This window comes from Gadus chalcogrammus, chromosome 17 (assembly GCF_026213295.1).
Source record: "Gadus chalcogrammus isolate NIFS_2021 chromosome 17, NIFS_Gcha_1.0, whole genome shotgun sequence".
Lineage (NCBI taxonomy): Eukaryota > Metazoa > Chordata > Actinopteri > Gadiformes > Gadidae > Gadus > Gadus chalcogrammus.
Window position 1 is genome coordinate 8,578,482 of NC_079428.1, and position 18,094 is coordinate 8,596,575.

Here is an 18,094-nt window from a genome sequence, read left to right on the forward strand (position 1 = left end):
TACATCTTCTGAGGTGACAAGAGGTAGTTATCAATCTATAGACCAAATCATGAGTTTGTGATGCTGTGTATGGACGAGCGTGTGTCTTCACTTATCGACCAACCTCCTAGGTCACTCGCTGTCCCTGCTGCTGCCTTTGAACCCTGGTCCCCGACTGGGTACTCTGCAATCCCGTCTTCCTCGACCCCCAGCCCCATATTGCTACTGGTCTCCCTCGGAGTAACAAATGGGTAGAGGAAAGACAGGATTGCGGAGTACTTCCACCTCTTTGATGGCCCTGCTGCTGACCCACTCCTTTTTCCCGCCTCTTTCCGTCTCTCTGAGGTAGGTGTCCCTCAGGCCCTTCCATCTCTTGCGGCAGACGTCCTCTGACAAGAAAAAAAGCTACGTTGTGTAATCCGAACTGAACTGTTGAATGGTAAATGCTAACTCACTAGCTTGGTTCATAGTTAAGTACAATTGATAGCTGGAATAAAGTAACTTTTAAAGTAAAGTAAATATAAAAAACTTACCAGTTAGCCCAACCTCTTGGCTCACCTTCTGCCAGGCCCTTGCCTTCACCGTCAGGTCCTTGTAAGCAGACAAGGTGCAATTAAAAAGCTCAGGCAGAGTGGACACCGAAATGATAATTTTCTCCTCCATTGCAGTTCGATCTTGATCGGGAAGTGAACGCAGATTGGCTGTCATCACGTGAAATTCGCGTCAAAGTTGAAATATTTAAACTTGAGCGAATTTTTTTCGCGCAACAAATCCTCGTGAACGCGCTCGCCTGTGCACGGCAAAAGTGTGGCGCGACAAATCAAAACCGGTTTTCTCTCGCGAAAAATTCGCCCGATATGCGTCTCTTCATTCACTTTGTATGGGATCTTGTCGCCCCGTCGCGTTTGGTGTGAACGCACAGTAAGGAAAGTGGGGTTAAGACCGTGCCTAAGAAGACCTCATGCAGAGAAGAGGCCTCTGCTATATGAAAGGGTGGTGACCTTTGTAAAGTCTGGAAAGTGGCGGGATGTTGGTCGGGTAGACTGAGCCTTTGTAGGGAGCTCTTTGATTCCTGAACGGTCAAGGCTGGTTACTGTTGGCTGCCTTAGGGTGTGGAGAAATGTTAATTCGCCATTTTGTTCAATGCTTATAGAGATCTCGCTTGGCAGACAGTTCAGAGGTGTCTCCCTACACGAGAATTTCTGAAGAGACGGGGGTCATCTAAGAACGCAAGATGTCCCAGGGTGGGGTGTGTGGAGACGAGGATGTTTCGCATTTGTTGTGGTCGTGTGGGGTGGCTCGGAGGGTTTGCCGCTTATTGGGGCCATGGCTGGGTGACCTGTTTAGAGTCCCCACGGAATCAGAGTTCCTGTATGGGGTTATACAGAGTGGTGATTGTAAGGGATGGGAAAGATGGTGGGCCTTGATTAATTGCATAAAAGAGTTGATTTGGAGGTGTACACTAATGGTGTACAAGAGCCTTTTGTTTTCAGTGGAATCTAGTTAATTTGAGCATAACCTTGTTAAAGGATTATGTTTGGAGGGACAAGGAACGATATGGAATTGTGGTATGTAAGGAACTCTGGAAAATAGAGAACACTGCGTTATGTAGGATTTTGTGTAAACCTTTGAATGTGTTGGCCTTGCTGTAAAATGCAACTATTTGCTTGTTAACTTTTGAATGTGTTTTGACCTTGAAACCATGTCGTAAAATTTAACTTTGTGCCTGACTCAAATAAACGCCTAAAAATTGAAATTGGTTCACCCAGGGCGAGGCTCAGCCATTGCACTTCGGCTGTGCTGACCCGTGCGAATTCCCCAAATGTGGGAATCTCGACCGCATAATTTCTGGTAGTGGGGTTCTGCGTTCGCACTCTCCTCTGATGTTTTTGTGAAAAATAAATAATTTTGTCTGGTTATGTTTCTGATTTATTTTATCTACAGCGTATACAAACTTTGAAAACCCTGAGTTGTTCGCCTTCCTAATGGTTGAAGTCAGTGTTATTTCCCCATTGGCCTCCATTATAAAATATAGCTCCCTGAGTACCTTCAACAGTGGTTATATGAAATTGACCCAGTGACGTCATTTTTTAGCTATGAAAACCCCTTTACCTAGTGGAGAGGTCCTTGATGGGCACACCAAATTTGAGGCCTTTGGGGTTTTCTGCAGCGAACGTGTGATTGGTTGAATAATGGGAACGCATCAAATTTCACATGAAATCGGCCATAATTCAGCATTTTTTAACATAATCAAAACCAAAAAAAAAACGTGTCTGGCAGTAGTAGTTAAGAGCATTTGGACCAAATTGTGGATAATTTAATCTTACGGTCGTTCAATTTCCGAAACTTCAAAGGTACAGCATGATGGATCCTGACGGGCCGTATGGGTGAAGAGCACAGCGGCATGATACGAGTTTAAACTATATCGCTTTATTTCTAGTAATTTGTGTGGAAATTGTCTGACTGCTGATTGTAATTTGTCAGTCAAATGTTAGCACCATGATGTAGACTCTTATTTGGGAGAATCACGAAAACACGTGAGCTGTGTACAACTCATACTTAACTGGCAGGGGAGACACCATGATCAAGAAGGTGGTTCACCCAGGGCGAGGCTCAGCCATAGCACTTCGGCTGTACTCACCCGTGCTAATTCATCAAATGTGGGAATCTCGACTGCATAATTTGGGGTAGTGGGGGACTGCGTTTTCGCTCTCCCCAGATGTTGATGTGGAAAATAAATGCTGTAGTATTCAGCTCTGACTTTAGAATGTACTTAAGGCAACCTCAGCTGTCTATAAGCAAGCTACTACTAAATACAAACATCATATTCCTGCCTATTATTAAAATAATCTACAAACATCAAATTTATTGTCCATAAAACAATTGATTTGGTTTGGAGCATAAACTTCCGATTATTGATAACGAGGCATACCTAGTTAGGACAAGATGGTAAAACTTCTAAACATCTACATTTCGGCCTAGTTCCACAATTAGTTTTTTGTATTTGTTGACAATTGCCAGTGTACACGGAAGCAAGACGTTGTTTCTCTTTGTTTTGTTCTCTTTGATAAATGTATGGGTGTCAATGGACGGAAAATTTGTCGGCAAAGTTTTAAAAAGTGTATTTCATGGATGTATTCTAAGAGTTATTACTCACATGTTGGTGAGTGTGATTTGGGTTTTTGTTATTAATGAGTAATCTTAAAAATCACAAATAAAAAGCAAATTATCTTTATCAATAAGTTGGCATTAATAGCATTTGGTTTGTAGAAAACAATGTGGGTAAGATTGTTGTTGGTTTTGCATGGTTGACCTCTTTTAAATTCCTCAATACTCCTGCAGAGGGCAGTGATGTACCTTGATGCCTTTTAATTATGGGAAATTCAAGAAGTACAGAGCAGTGCATGAAACAACAAGTTGTAACTTTATTCATCTCATAATGGGTCATATATATATATATATATATATATATATATATATATATATATATATATATATATATATAAATATATAAATATATAAATATTTTTGAAAACTAAATATTGGTTGGGACAAACATAACTGCTTTCACCTTTGTATTATGTATTGACGCAATTATGTCCACCAATCGGTTTTATGTGCTTACGCAAAGGGAAACAAAACCTTTCATCCACTGCTCTTCATCGCCTTATATTGAATAAGCTTCCATCACTCCCTTTTTCGGAAAAATTGGTAATGACGGATTAATGGCAAAAAAATAGACTGAATTTCCTTTATTTTAGTAAAGATTGGTTGCAGTCACTGAGCGCAGCATTGCTTTTATTTGAAGGCCTGTGAACTTTGGCAGGACCCAGTCCAAAGGGTGGAAATGCAGTCTGTGATTCATTGTTTAGCACATTGAATATGTTCTGCTTTAATCTGTGTTTAATCTGGCTTCCAGCCACTAGTTGGTGAAGAAAAGCCTCCGGGCATCCCACTGTGTCCACATCTGCTTGACAACATGGTGAAGAGAGAGAGCCAATGGGTCTTCGGTGGCTCAGAATTGTATAAGGCTCAACATGACAGAATTCTTGAAATTCTTCTAGCTTGGTGAATTTTTTTCTTTCTTTTTACAAGTAGCTATACACATTCCTGACTAAATGATAAATGGACTGCATTTATATACCCATTCATGCAGACATTCACACACCAACGGCGGTGTCAATCAAGCAAGGCGACAGCCAGCATGGTTGGCTGTCCAAAAGCCACACACTTTGAGGATGATGGTTGCAGGGCACACCTTTGTGCAGAGATGCAATGAGTGACAGGTGCCGTGTTGCACCGTTAACCCGGGTCGACTAGAGACGCAGTTTTTCCCCATCATGGTGTGGCAACAATCTGAGCCAAATCCCACGAGATTCTAGAGTGGGATATTGGCAGCTGGGAAGGACTTTGTCATTTTGGTATGCAGCCTTTCTGCTGAAGCCCTCCCAGTGTCAATACTTGAGCCAATTTCCAGGAAGGGGGCTGGACAGATTTGGACCCATCATCAAAGAAATGAACAACAATGCAAAGCGTTTTCACTGTTCCGATGTCTGTTTTCATGCTGATTTCATGGAGAGCAGTGGAGCTGATGTGAGAGTTTGCTATCAAACCGCAGGCTCTTACTTTCTGGGTTTATTGAATTAGCTAAGTGATCATACATTCTGCCATTTTGGAATTAGTGATCGCATAACAAATACGATAATTACCGCACATCTGGCATTACTGTCCGTGCGTAATCAGACGGAACAGGGGTCTCCGTCTCAACCAAGACCGGCCATTGTCTGAACTCATAATGTATTATATTAATGAAGGTATATTATTTATATTGATGAACTCTAACGCTCTAATATATACTTTTCTGTATATATAGCCTATGTTTTCTCTATTTGGAATTCAAATGACGTGGGCGCTTGTAGTTTGTCGTCACAACTTGAAGAGTTATGGGGCCCTATCTTGCATCCAGCGCAATTGACGTTGCTAGTTTGCAACGGCGCAGAGCGTTCTTTTCCCTCCACCGACACGCGTCGGTAAATTAGGGAATGATCTTGCGCCCCAAGGGGTGGTTTGGTGAAAGGAGGAGGCGTGTTCTGGCGCAAACGTTCCCTGGTGCTATTTTGCAGTTTCAGAAAACAATTCCGCCTCAAACCAGGAAATACCTGGTTTAAAGTCAATGGCGCGTTGTTCAGATGTTATTTTAAGGGCGCATTCATAATGTTGCTTGTACACCTCGCGCATACACTTTGCTTCTCTCATCTACCCAGCCACACATTCTTGGTAAATTATTTGGGAAAGAACAGCTGATACAGTGGTAATAAGTTGTATTTTTAAATCAATGCATCTGCAAACACCGTACAGCAAATACATATTTTTTTGACACAGACATCGTGTACAAGCCCATAACTTTTAAGATTGATGAGTATTTGATCGTGAGAAACCATTGTATTACCGCGAGTGAGTGTTAAAAAGAATGAATGAATGCGGGCACGCGTACGTGTATGTGTAAAATAATTAATGATCTGTTTAAACACACGCAAACTAAACACGTAACGCATAATACAGTCCATGGCAATGTATATTAACGAGGGGGAATATTAGGAACACAAGTCGATAACGATAATGCATACAATACTGGTAAGAAACTATGTTTGTTAATGCATTGCGTATATCTTGGACAATACATTATTACATATAAATGCGCTCATGGCTCTTAAAGAGGATGGGAGATGGCACTCTCATTGGTTTATTGAACGTTACGCCCAAACCACACCTACGGGTAATTAGGCTACTTCAGGGCAAGATTTGCGACTCATTTATCCGCCGGTAAAATAGCAACGTATCGCCATACAACCGCCCACAAAGCTACTTGCGTTTGGCGCATCTCAATTACGTTTCAGACGTTAAAATAGGGCCCATGGTGTGTTCCAGATACCTTGGTTCCAGATACCAGCCTTCCGAGTTGCATGTGGGGAAATCTCCCAGCTTTCTTGCGCCATTTCACGGAGGCACGCCCCCTTTTGGTCGGGCCACCTCGGAATTCGGAGAGTATTCAGATTTCAGCGATGACGCACTCAACAAAAATGCCTGCATCCGTGAAGAAATGTTCTTTGTATTTGTACCACGTTGGTTATTTAAATGTCGATTTGAAATGCTCTTACACACTTAATTACATTGCTACTTTATTCCTGTCACCAATTTATCTATTTCTTGGTCTTACTTTGCGTGCAATACAATGTAAAGTTTTGTTGATTATGAGCTGGTTTGCTAAAGAGGCTAATGTAGCTGACAATAAACAACGACTAGCCAATGACATGACACAATCACAAAGAAGAACGGGAAAGCTACAAGTTCTACGAGACAGGAAATGACCTCCCAAGTGCAACTCGGAAGGCTGGTGTCCGAGGCATCTGGAACACACCATTAATTTGTCCGTGGAGGTGGCCGTTTAGTCATTCATTAGCCCTGTTTTGCGTTTTATTAATAGAAAGTAATGTCGGCCAGATTGTTGTTGGTCTCTCGTGTAGGACATGTGGTGGATGTAATTCCTCAATGCTCTGCAGAGGGCAGTGATGTGCTGGGACCCGTTTATTTAGCTGGATACCCCAAAAGAAGAATACACAGTTGTATGATGGGAAACAACAGAGATGCAGCTATAAGCATTATTTATATTTTTATTAAATATTTTAATTGTATCTTTGGGATACGGAAATCAGAATGCTTGAATGTAGTTTCTTAGCCAAGGCGTTCTTGTAGTCGGTTAAATGTGAGCACCATCATGTAGACTCTTATGTGGGAGACTCAGTTCAGCACGTGAGCCGTGTACAACTCATACTTACCTGGCAGGGGAGACACCATGATCAAGAAGGTGGTTCACCCAGGGCGAGGCTCAGCCATTGCACTTCGGCTGTGCTGACCCGTGCGAATTCCTCAAATGTGGGAATCTCGACTGCATAATTTGTGGTAGTGGGGGACTGCGTTCGCGCTCTCCCCTGATAATGTTGTTCAATGTAATGAAGAAAATATAGGAACTTACAATCAGTGTATGGTGTGGCTTGTATGTGTAATGTCCTATAAGTTAAGATAAGGATATTTAAGAGTACTGTTTATTCAGTTCAGTTGCAATTGGCTGCCATTCATTTATCTTATCTTATCTTATTGTTTATTGGTTTGGTTTTCGCACAGCAGCAATGGTAGAGACGGTCCTGGTCTTATTTGTCTCTCGTCCTCCTAGGTCAATTCATTCCTAGGTGAACCAGGGATTAGTCAACTCAAGTCACTTTTATTTATATAGCACATTTAAAAACAATGTGCTATATAAATAAAAGCGCTTTATATTTGCAGAAATCACGGTTGGGCAGGACAGTTGTTGAAAGGGGCCCAGGGATACACAGGTCTTGACTAAAAAATAAATTTATGAAATAAGTAGAAAATAAGTAGAAAGAGAGCAATAAAAATAGTAAGAACATGGTTAAGGGTGTTAAGGCAGTGTGCAACTTCCATGAGGATATTTGTCGGTAGACAGGACTTTAAGGAAAGAAGTGTTGTATTTCAGTATATTGTGACGCTGAAACACTAAAAACTGATATTGAATACTAATTTCAGACTGAATTCTGAGTTAAACTGAATACTGTGGAACACAAAACTGCATACTGCGATACTTTTATTGCAATTTTCTGCACAAGTTCAAAAAAATTAAATAGTGAACTTAAAGGCCATTACATGGTTTTGTTTAACTCTGAAGCATGAAATGCTGAGTTATCGGCTTTTGCCAAAGTAAAACAACGTTACATTTTGTAAGTAACCTGTATTTTAACTTATCAAAGCAAGCCAACTGAAGTGATTTATGAAAATTATTAAAACAAGAAATCTATTTTTGCAAATCACAATGAAATCACAAAAATCACTCATTTGCAATCACAACACTGAGCTTATCAATGGCTATTTAAATTGTTGGCATAATCATCAAGCCATGGTTCGGTGGGCTCCTCCACTCGCAGACCTGACATTTAATGAAACTCGTGTTGCACGTTGTTCCCATTAAAAAAAAACAGTAAATCCACGGTGAACCACTTGTAAATATGCAAAGGCTGCAAAATTATATTTAATTCGTGCATTTAAATCAGTTGGTGTATTACTATGGATTTATTATAAGAGTTATTAAACACAGGTCGGTGAGTGTAAGGTGACATCTCACATGAATGAGGGATGTTTTCACACACTTAAATAATCAGACACATTGCACATTAGTTTGTAACAATTGTATTTATATAACAGATACCAGGCGAAACAAGTATACGTTCCTGGTTTGTAATCTAAGCTAAAGCCATCACTAAAATCGAATCCATGGTGGAAATTCATAATAATGAACGATTTTATTGTATTTCATTTCAGTACATCCTGCGTATGTAATAGATTTGGTAATAGATTGGGCCCAATTCCTAGCTAAAGGTAGAGCCAGTTGGCTGCAGTTTTAATAAAACACATTTCCAGACATTTCTGTCTAGAATGAGTGAGATTGATGCTCACATTGCCCCAGATCTAGTGGAGACCTTTTGTCTCAGGTCTTTGCCTAACAGCTTTTACCCTGCATCATCCTCTTGTTTTGTCCCCAAACCTCAACCCCCCTCCTTAGTAAGACCACCCCCATATTGAATCCCCCAAATGGGTGATTCTCACAACAACATCATTCCTGGTAGTGGGGGGTCTTGCTGCATCAGTATGCGCCCTGCCCCCCTCATTAAGTAACAGTAATCTCCTGCAGTAACCAGCCATCGATGGTGCCCTCCTCACCACATATTACAGTGAATGACTTGAACCGTACAACCTTGATTGTCCCTCGCAAAGGGACGTTTTTTGAAGGTTTAAACTAGAAACTAGCAAACAAAAAATACAAAATTACAAATTTAATTCAGGGGCCACTTTTGCCCCCGGGCCACAGTCCCCCATTGAAAGCTGATTGTCCCCCCACCCACTCCTTCCCTCACCTCCACGACGCTACACCCACACCTTCCCCTTCCCGCTGGCAGAGCCCCCCCGCGGGCCCCCCCCCGGGCAGCAGCAGCCGGGGGCCAGGCCGCGGTGCTGTGTGGCGGGCAGGTTCTTGTAGACGGCGCGGCTGTAGGGGATGAAGCAGAGGCCCAGCTGGAGGTGGCGGGCCAGGCGGCAGTAGGCGGCCAGGGCCAGCACCAGCAGCGGGGTGACGAGCAGGAAGCCCACCACCAGCAGGGCCACGCAGCCCCCGTCAGACAGCAGGTCGGAGCAGTAGCGGGAGGTCCCGTGGGGGCGCACCTGGAGGGGGGGGGGAGAGAGAGTGGGGGAGATGAAGAAGGGGAAGGTGAGGGTTGAGAGGTAGCAGGGTGATGGAGAGGGGAGAGATGGAGGAGGGGGTGAGGTAAACAGCGATAAGAGAAAGGATATGGGGGAGAGGGAGCGCAGGAAAGAGATATGGGAGACGAGACTTGAATAAATAAGAACAAATAGTTTCCACCAATCACACTGCCTCAATTGACCTATTAGTTCTTAAAACTATGATGAAAGTAAATGTATTGCCTATCGTTTAAAGTTATATCTTTACCAGCAACTGATCTAATATATATTCTAGCTCTAGGTTCAGGTTGGTGTTCAGGGTATGAGAGGGATCGCGGTGCAGCGGAGACGATAAGGGATGATGAACCATGAATGGAATGCAGGTCTGCGGTGTGTGGTCAGATAGTGCTCAGTGTTATGACACACACACGCTCACACGCATTGTGAGAGCCCCTCTTCTAGGGCTTAAATGACTCATGCCAACACATTCAAACCCCCAACCAACCCTTGAAAAACAAACAATGTCACTCTACTGTATCTTTACCCCTTGCTACTTTTCTGTTCTTTTTTATACCTCTGAATCCAATGTCTGGAGAAAAGTTACAAATTTCAAATGAAAGTTAAGGTAGCAGTTAACAATTGTTTTTGCTTGTGTAGGGTTCAGTTGGAACCAGGTATGGCTGGTTGGTTGGGGGTCTAGAAGGAACCGAGCCAGGGAGTGATTGAGAGGTTTCCTATCAAGGCTTAATCCCCCTTATCTGTTGTGAGGGGTGAGAGCCGCAGGGCTGGAGGAAGAGGAGGAGAGATGGAGGAAGGGAGGGGGACATTCCCCAGCAGATTGGCCAAGAAGGAATCAACTATACATTATTAACTATACGTACACTAAACATTCAAGTTCGCTCTGTCAGGTGTCAGACCTTCAGTTCCCTCGTGTTTTGAATTTTGTAATATCTTATGTTCAATTTGTCTTATGTACTACTAGATTGAGTTCTAACAACTAACTACAAACACCTCATTATTGAACATCTTACCAGTGACTTTTCGGATAACGGCGAGTAAGGTAGAATGTTAATCTCCCCCTTATTTGTTTTCACTCTCTCCTTTCCCACCCATCTCTCTCCCCCTTGCTCGCCCTGGCTCTCTGTCGCTCCCTTAATCCCTTCTGTTAATCCGGAGTCACATGAGGTGTAGTCAAACTGGCTGGAGTCCCAGAGCTGGGGGGTTTTCCGTGTTCATTAAGATGCTCTTCTGAGGAGATGTGTTGTAGCATCCCATTCAAAGCCCCTGAACCAAAAGGACTACTTAGGGGAGCGATGTCGCTACGGAACCGGCCAGGTTAAGAGGCCCTCCTGACCCGGGGTGCGCACCAGTGATCCCCCGGGTGTTAGGGCTCAGAACGACCCTGAATCCTGACTTGTCATATCCTGAACCCCCCCCTCTGTCGTTGGGTGGATCAGAGAAAAAGTGTTTGGAACTCCGAGAACGGTACTGATGAACGTGCTAATCTGTCGCTTAATGGCAACATGCAGCTATAGGTGAGGTTTGATCATGTCGTGGGGCTGGATTTGGACTCCTTGCCAAGTTGTACAGGCCTTCCCAAGCCATACCCCCCGTGGCTTGGCTTTTCGTCCCAAGGCCCATCAATATTTTACAGATTCAGGCCTCCCTAGGCCGATTTATAAAACAGGCCTGCGGAGGCGATGCTGCCAGCCACTTTTGGGACGCGACACCCAAGTTGGAGACCCAACGAATCCATAGCGATTAAGACATCCACTAAACCAGCTCAACAGAGGAGCCCTCCTTACCGTGGAATGGCAGAGGAAGCCGAACGCCACCATGGTGGTGGCGGGCGTCAGGATGGTGCCAAACACCACCCCGGCCAGGCAGGCGTTGATGGCCGCGATCAGCAGGTTCTGGGCCGTCACCAGCACGGAGCACGCCCAGCAGTCCAGAGAGCCGCGCAGCTCCAGCGGGGCGTCGCTCCCTCCTCCACCACCGCTCTCAGCGGCGGAGTAGGGCGGAGGCACCACCACGCGCGGTGGCGGCGTCTCTGAGCCTCCGCCCATGCCCACGGCGGTGGTGGAGGCCAGGGAGTTGGAGTGCTGGTGGTGCTGGTGGTGGCCGAGTTGGGCCAGTTGCTGCTGCTGGTGGTGCTGGAGCTGCTGGTGGTGGTAGTGGTGGTGCGGGGGCACCTCCTCAGACAGGTCCAGGTTCTGGTGGTGAGCCCCCTTCTCCAGAGTACCAGACATACTCATTGGGAACTGGAGGGAGGAGAGGGATGGCACAATTAAAACATTTGATAAACAAATAGAATAAAACAAACTCATTAAATGTGTCTTCCAATAAATGGCCGTAGGGCCATTTGGCATGTATGGTAAATGGTATATGGACTGAATTTATGTAGCGCTTTTCTAACTAGTGGCCACTCAAAGCGCTTTCAATATCGCATAACATTCACCCACACATTCACACACCGACGGCGGTGTCAGCCATGCAAGGTGACAGCCAGCTCGTTGGGTCTTGCTCAGGGACACCTTGACACACAGCTTGGATGAGCTGGGGATCAAACTAGCAACCGTCCGGTTATCAGCCTCTCTCTACCTCCGGCACCACATGCTTCCACATATATTGGTAAACCAATACATACAATAAACGAGGAATGATTCAGTCAGAGGAGGATTGAGGTGTCTGGCTCTCCAGCCAGTGACTCCATGGTGCCGGGCTTAAAAGACCCCAGGTTCTTGTTCAACCGTGGGTCAGAGGTCTTATCTATGTGAACAGGAAGCTTGCCACAGAGCATGCCTGCCTGTAATGATGAGACGATGGCTATCTCAAAGCTGATTGGCAGAAAAGGAAAGGGGGCCCCCTGTTTATCGGAGTGTGTGGCGGAGAGTTGAAGGGCATCTTGAAATGAAAGCGTGTTTTTGTGTTCCACACAGCATGTAGCTGCTCTGTGTCTGGGGAGGGCAGGGTGGATCAAGGGATGGTGCCATTACATTTAAACAAGGTTTGATGTTGTTGCCCAAGGGAAGTGGCAATCAGAGCATAACTTACTCCCGTAATGAAATACTATTGATATATTATGCATGCCACTTTCAACCCGAGTCAAAGTAGGGGACTTGCAGCTAGGATACTTTCTCTGTCACCATAACACTTGGGCAAAGATACTTGGCTTGCCGACCAGAAGTCTGACAGTGTAAGCTTGTGAATATGCGGCCAACCACATTTTTTCATATTTTGTTTAACTGGTTGCTTCAAAGTAACCAAGAAACGGCCGCTTTTATAGAAATTAAGTAAAGTCAATAATTCCTCTTTGAAATGTAGAAGGTTGAACTGAAAAATGACTTGAGTGAAGCACTTGTGTAAATACACTACGGTGGATACATTCAACAGAGCGGCGGTGAGATATTTTAAAATGAGACACAGCTGGCTGTGGCAGAGTCACTATAGAGAGGAAACATCTTGGTTAGACTGTCTCTCTAGGCTTCTCGCTAACTTCCTAAATCGTCTTCTATCTAAATAAGACCATGTATAAACTCTTGAACCACGACCTGAGCATTTTGTAGACCAGCCATCTTCCATCCCAGCTAGCTTGGTCCATCAGTTAGCAGAACTGTAGACCTGGCCATCCATTAGCTCAATGCTAGCCCCAGCCATACATCAGTAGGAGCTAGATGTTAGATGTCATCCAGTCTCGCCAAAAAATGCTTATTCCGTTGAGCTCAGAGTAACTTGTGCAAGTCTAGTATTAGTAATGGATTGCTGCACAGTGTTTGCTGGTAAAATCCACAAACCTTTCAAACAACTCATGATGGATAGATGGACAACCAAAAGTTCCCTGTCTCCTACTTTCCAAACTGTTCTTACGACTGCAACTCAACAATAAAGTAGTGCATCAGGAATACCGGAAGACGGCAATTGAAAATACCTTCTGAGAAAATGGCCTTTTGTTTACTTTCCAAATCTGTCCCCCATTGTTTGCACAAGTGTTGTGTTGTCCATTCCAAGGTCATGGGTTTTTCATTGTCCCTAACACACATCTGGTTGCCACTAAATGTTTGTTGTCTGAATAACAATAACCTGAAGCCCAAATCGTTATGGCCTCAACACTAATTTAATGAATGGAAGATTCACTAATCAGTAGTGGTTAAGACCCCCTCTCCCTGACCTAGAGAGTTTGATGCTGCATTCACAAGTTCTATTGTTTCACGATTCCATTGTGTTAAAACAAAAGCAGTGGCTTGCATCGATTGTTTTCTTCTTGGCAGTCTCACGTCCCTCATTGAGGTTATTTAGATCTCCCATGCTTTAGTTTACTAATTAATCCTAGCTTTGTTTACGGTTCATTTACCATGTATCCGAACTTGGTTTCAATTTAATTATAATAAAGTTTACGGTGACTGCTTCATTTGTGTAACGATTTATCCATAATTGTCCACGGGAAGTTAATGCAGAGAATTAAATCACTTGTAAACGTAAAAAAAAACCTAGATTTACAATTAATCCAGAGTGTGCTGAATTGTGCCTGAAAGTACCACCGGTCGGCAGACAGTGAATAAACGTTCAGGTGTTTCATGCGTGAGAGAGTGGTAGTGTTGGTTCTCCGGGGCTGAGAGAGGTGTCGTACTCACGCTCTGGTGCGGGGCCCGTTGGAACTCGAGCTGTGGGTCCTCCAGGTTACGGCCGGTTGTTCTCCTCTCCTTTCAGAACAGCCTCTTAAAACAATTCTCCGAACCAAACCCGTTGGCCCTCAAAGCACGCCGCCCTGTGCGCCGGGGTCTGTCTCCTGGCTCCCCGCTCCCGCCGTGCTTCTCGTCTGTGCAGGGCTCTGCGCTGCAGGTCAGAGTGGCGTTGGCTGTGATGTATATGTGTCTTTAAAGCGATGCACCACTAATCCCCTTCCCTCCCCTCTGCTTGTCTACTTTCTTATCTATCCCTGATGGTATGCCGGTATGTCAGCCTCCCGCCCACCTCCATCTCCTCCTCCTCCTCCTCCTCCTCCTCCTCCTCCTCCTCCTCCTCCTCCTCCTCCCAGCAACCGCTGGTGTTGGAACCGATTAGAGTCCTGACCCAAGTTCGACTGAAGTGAGCCGTCGATCCAAAGATGAAGGTTGTGAATCTTGCTCGGTATTCATCAGATCTCTCTGTCTGTGCGTGTGTGCGTGTGTGTCTCTCGCTCTCTCGCTGTCTCTTGGTATTGCAGCCTGGTCCTCCTCCTCCACACAGGACAGCCCCCCCACCCCCACCACCATACAGGACCCCCCCCCACCGCCGCTTATGTAGTGTGAGAACCCCTCTTAGGAATTCCCCCCCTCACCGCCAGCCACACACACCCCCTCTCCCTCGATCCAACTTTCTCTCCCAACACCAGCTAGGTCTAAAGTCCCCCACCCCCACTCCCCCTGTGGAACAGCCTGGGCCTGTTCTTGAACTGCGCCCCCTCCGTCCTCCTGTTGTTCCTGTGGCAGGGCGGGGGTAGGGGAGAGTGAGGGCGGCTGGTCTGATAAGTTGAGGCCGGCAGAGTGCCGGCAGAGACCAGGTCGGGGGGGGGGGGGGGGGTTGGGGGGCTACCGGGGGTCACACATGTTGCCTGTTTATATAAGGAGTCAACGGAGACGTTGACGGAGCCTTTCCAGTCTTCTGCTGTGGTTTGGGTGGGGGCTGGCTGGGGAGCAGCTCCGGCGCGGTGGGGGGGCCGTACGGGATGCAGAGGCTCGCGTTCGTTGCACCACAAGTCCCAACTTCTGGCAGTTTATGTTTCGTGACTGTTTACATTTTGTGATGAAACACAATCGGCCACATCAGGGTTCTGACATGGAGATGAACTTCCAGGGAGGGAGGGGGGGAGGAACAAAGGGGGAGTAGGGTTGAGGGAAGGAGGGGACTTAGGAGGAACAAAGAAGGCATGGGGGGGGAGAGAGGTGGAGGAGGAGGGGGTCAGTTAACAGATAGGAGAGAGATGGTTCCTGTAATCACTCTTAACTGATGCAGAGCCTTCCTGCATCATCTTCCCTGCTTTGAGCGCTCTGTGTGTGTTTACCGTTCCTTCGCTTCATCCCTGTTGATTGGGGCGTATAAGTCTGTGGGGAAGGGCTATCGATCTTCACATTAACATCAGACGAGCCTGAGATCTACTTGTGGATATTGTGCGTCACACAACAGGAGTGGGGTGAAGGAGAGGACAGGGAGCGTAGAGGAGGAGCTCAATCGGAACTCAGTCCTGCAGCAAGCAGGTGGGTCGAGGATTTTAGAAGGGTTTTAATAATGAACCTAATTTGCTTCTATTTCAAAGTTTAAACTTGGCCAAAAGATACCAAAAAGCCCTGCCTACTAATAAGAGGCGCTAACATGCGCTGGTCCTGCTGTGCAATATCATCAAAAATGTGCAAAATGTTCAAACCACTAATTTGCATTCGGAAAATTTGTTGGACTTTCACACTATGGAAGCCGTGAGGGCCATCGGAAACTTTGAGGCGTCAATGAGTGGATCCCACTTGCATACATTGCATACATCCCACTTGCATACAGAAATTCGTGATACTGTAGTTTAGCATTTTGCGTTATCAAAATAACACTGTTCATCTTTGTGTGATAGTTGTGTAACCAGACTTTTGGCTGTAGATCTGCCTCTACTGTCTTTTTCCAAGAACTATCAGTTGGGAAAGGGAAGGTTCATAACATTTCCTGTTCCTGGTATTCCGAGCACTGTTGCCACGACAACTGTTCTTCCCTTTTTGGTTCCCTGTGTGTTTACACAGTGACTGGCTCGTATCTCAACTATTTTGATGTGTGGGGGTAAAAGGCTTTTGATAAAAAAGAATGGACAGAAGGTGATATTTTATGCCTCCATTTGAAAGCGGAACGAGGTGCTGGTCGCCGGGTTCGAAGACTTCCCCCACAGAGCCGGCAGGAAGCCACCACTTCTGCTGCCATCCCTTCAGCTGACAGGGGAGTCAGAGACGGCAGGAAGCCACCGCTGCCATCCCTTCAGCTGACAGGGGAGTCAGCAACACATTCTCACTCCGAGCGCGTCGATATTTGACGAACGGTCAGTGACTTTGGCTTCAGCCTCTGACGCAAAAGGGTATCCTTGTGCTTCTTTTTTCGACGCATGGGGTTTTCAACTCGTTACAATGTAGGCCTCCCTCCACGGCAATATAGGGAGAGGACCAAGGACAAGAGCCGAGAGCGGGCGAGGGAGAGGGACGGGGAGACGAAGAAGAAGCACAGCCACAGCAAGAACCACGAGGAGCGCAAGGAGAGGAAGAAGCAGGAGCGGGAGAAGAGGGCCGATATGGCCTTCTCCTCCTCCTCCTCCCCCGCCCTGTCCTCCCACGCCGGCTCCGGCCACCGCAAGCGCCACAAGGAGGGCAAGAGCCACAAGGAGAAGGGCCGGCGGATCCTCGGAGACCTGGACCTCCAGAGCAAGGAGCAGCGCGAGAAGAACCGCTCGCACGACAAGAAGAAGCAACGCAAGGACACGACGGCCGGCTCCGCCAGCGAGGGGGAGCCCGGCGAGTGGAAGTCCAGGGGCGAGGCGCCCTCCTCCTCTTCCTCCTCGTCGCCGAGCCGCCTGGACCCCGAGGCGGAGACGTCCAGGGGTCCATGTATTGCCGTAGGCCTCCCTCCACGGCAATATATGAAGCTATGACTATGAGCATTCATCCCATTGGCTAACGGGGGACCCGATGGCTGCACATAGAGACGCTACGAGCATTAATCTAATTTGCTAACGGAGGACCTTGTGCTTCTTTTTTCGACGTAGGGGGTTTTCCATTCATTACAATGTAATCCCTCCAGTGCAATATATGAAGCTATGAGCATTCATCCCATTGGCTAACGGAAGACCCGATGGCTGCACATTAACGGCGATTTTACAGTGAAATCTGTGACATTCCTCAACACAACTACACCAACGTGTCCTTGTTAATTACACAACATGTATGGGTTAAGGCTATGGACATCAGTTGTCCTGTTTTGTGCTTTGATTGAGAGAAACAATAATTTTTTTGATCAGTTTTGGGTAGCTGAGGTCGTTGCTATAGAGACCACGTCTGTCCGCTTTTTTTGACGACTGACAGAGCAACCCTATCTCATCAAAATTACGTAAATGCAAATACGAATTTGTTCTCAGCCTATTTTTTGCCATTTATTTACTGTGTTACTATGGCAGAATAAAGAATAAATTCATGCATTATCTTTCAACTTGAACATGTGTTTTTACAGTACAGAGTGGCGGAGGGATGACGTATGTTGGCCAACCCGGAAGTGAGCGTCGCCCTGGGTTCCCTTGACATCAAGCCAACGGCTTTTTCCATTGGATTTTGGATGATTGCATTTTGCATTTTTGAAGCACCTCCTCAAAAACTGACAATAAATAAAAAGAACAGTGCTCCAAATATTGAAATGTAAACCAATGCATTCTGAATGGGAGTTTTTCTCAGATTTTTCCATGCTACACAGACCGAAATGTAAACCCATGCAAATAAAGGCTCCATGGTCATAATAATTTAACCGTAGAAACAGAGGAAAGGACACAACATTATCGAGACCAATCTCATGGGCCCTGACGAACCGGTGAACGGGATAAGTCTGATGAATTTAACAACGGGTCGAACCAATGATGGAAGTCTTCAACAGCAGATGAAACAGGACATGAAACAGTACATTTGTTACGAATGAGATCAATCTTATTTTAGATTTCTGTTGCCTACTGTAAAACCGAAGAGATCAGTCGGAGTCAATTGCGAATCCGATAAAGTTGGATGGAAGGAAGCCAATGAGTTGGATGACACCTAGGATAATCCCT

At 45.7% G+C, this 18,094-nt stretch overlaps 2 protein-coding genes, 2 non-coding genes and 1 pseudogene across 4 annotated transcripts; 4 read left to right on the forward strand and 1 right to left on the reverse strand.

The window, feature by feature from the left end:
* The first annotated feature begins 1,689 nt into the window (after nt 1-1,689).
* Nucleotides 1,690-1,862, forward strand: LOC130370621 (U1 spliceosomal RNA; annotated as a pseudogene).
* Nucleotides 1,863-2,534: 672 nt separating this feature from the next.
* Nucleotides 2,535-2,698, forward strand: LOC130370617 (U1 spliceosomal RNA). Its single transcript, XR_008893103.1, has one exon. It is a non-coding gene; the product is annotated as a U1 spliceosomal RNA (small nuclear RNA).
* A 4,109-nt stretch (nt 2,699-6,807) lies between these two features.
* LOC130370600 (U1 spliceosomal RNA) lies at nt 6,808-6,971 on the forward strand. Its single transcript, XR_008893087.1, has one exon. It is a non-coding gene; the product is annotated as a U1 spliceosomal RNA (small nuclear RNA).
* Nucleotides 6,972-8,963: 1,992 nt separating this feature from the next.
* Nucleotides 8,964-14,231, reverse strand: LOC130370340 (transmembrane protein 88-like). The gene is made up of 3 exons (XM_056576088.1): nt 13,917-14,231; nt 11,091-11,546; nt 8,964-9,267 (listed from the first exon to the last, which is right to left on the reverse strand). Exons 2-3 carry the CDS (start codon nt 11,538-11,540, stop codon nt 8,974-8,976), a joined length of 744 nt encoding a protein of 247 aa, XP_056432063.1. The 5' UTR covers nt 11,541-11,546; nt 13,917-14,231; the 3' UTR covers nt 8,964-8,973.
* A 1,730-nt stretch (nt 14,232-15,961) lies between these two features.
* LOC130370345 (protein SREK1IP1-like) lies at nt 15,962-17,674 on the forward strand. The gene is made up of 2 exons (XM_056576093.1): nt 15,962-17,046; nt 17,512-17,674. Exon 1 carries the CDS (start codon nt 16,397-16,399, stop codon nt 16,934-16,936), a length of 540 nt encoding a protein of 179 aa, XP_056432068.1. The 5' UTR covers nt 15,962-16,396; the 3' UTR covers nt 16,937-17,046; nt 17,512-17,674.
* The last annotated feature ends 420 nt before the right edge of the window (nt 17,675-18,094 follow it).

Bases quoted from the DNA above. Each gene is read 5' to 3' on its own strand.
- LOC130370340 (XM_056576088.1), bottom strand. From the start codon at position 11,540: ATGAGTATGTCTGGTACTCTGGAGAAGGGGGCTCACCACCAGAACCTG. The intron at 9,268-11,090 runs GTAAGGAGGGCT...CCCCCCCTCCAG, and splicing joins GCTTCCTCTGCCATTCCACG to GTGCGCCCCCACGGGACCTC.
- LOC130370345 (XM_056576093.1), top strand. From the start codon at position 16,397: ATGGGGTTTTCAACTCGTTACAATGTAGGCCTCCCTCCACGGCAATAT.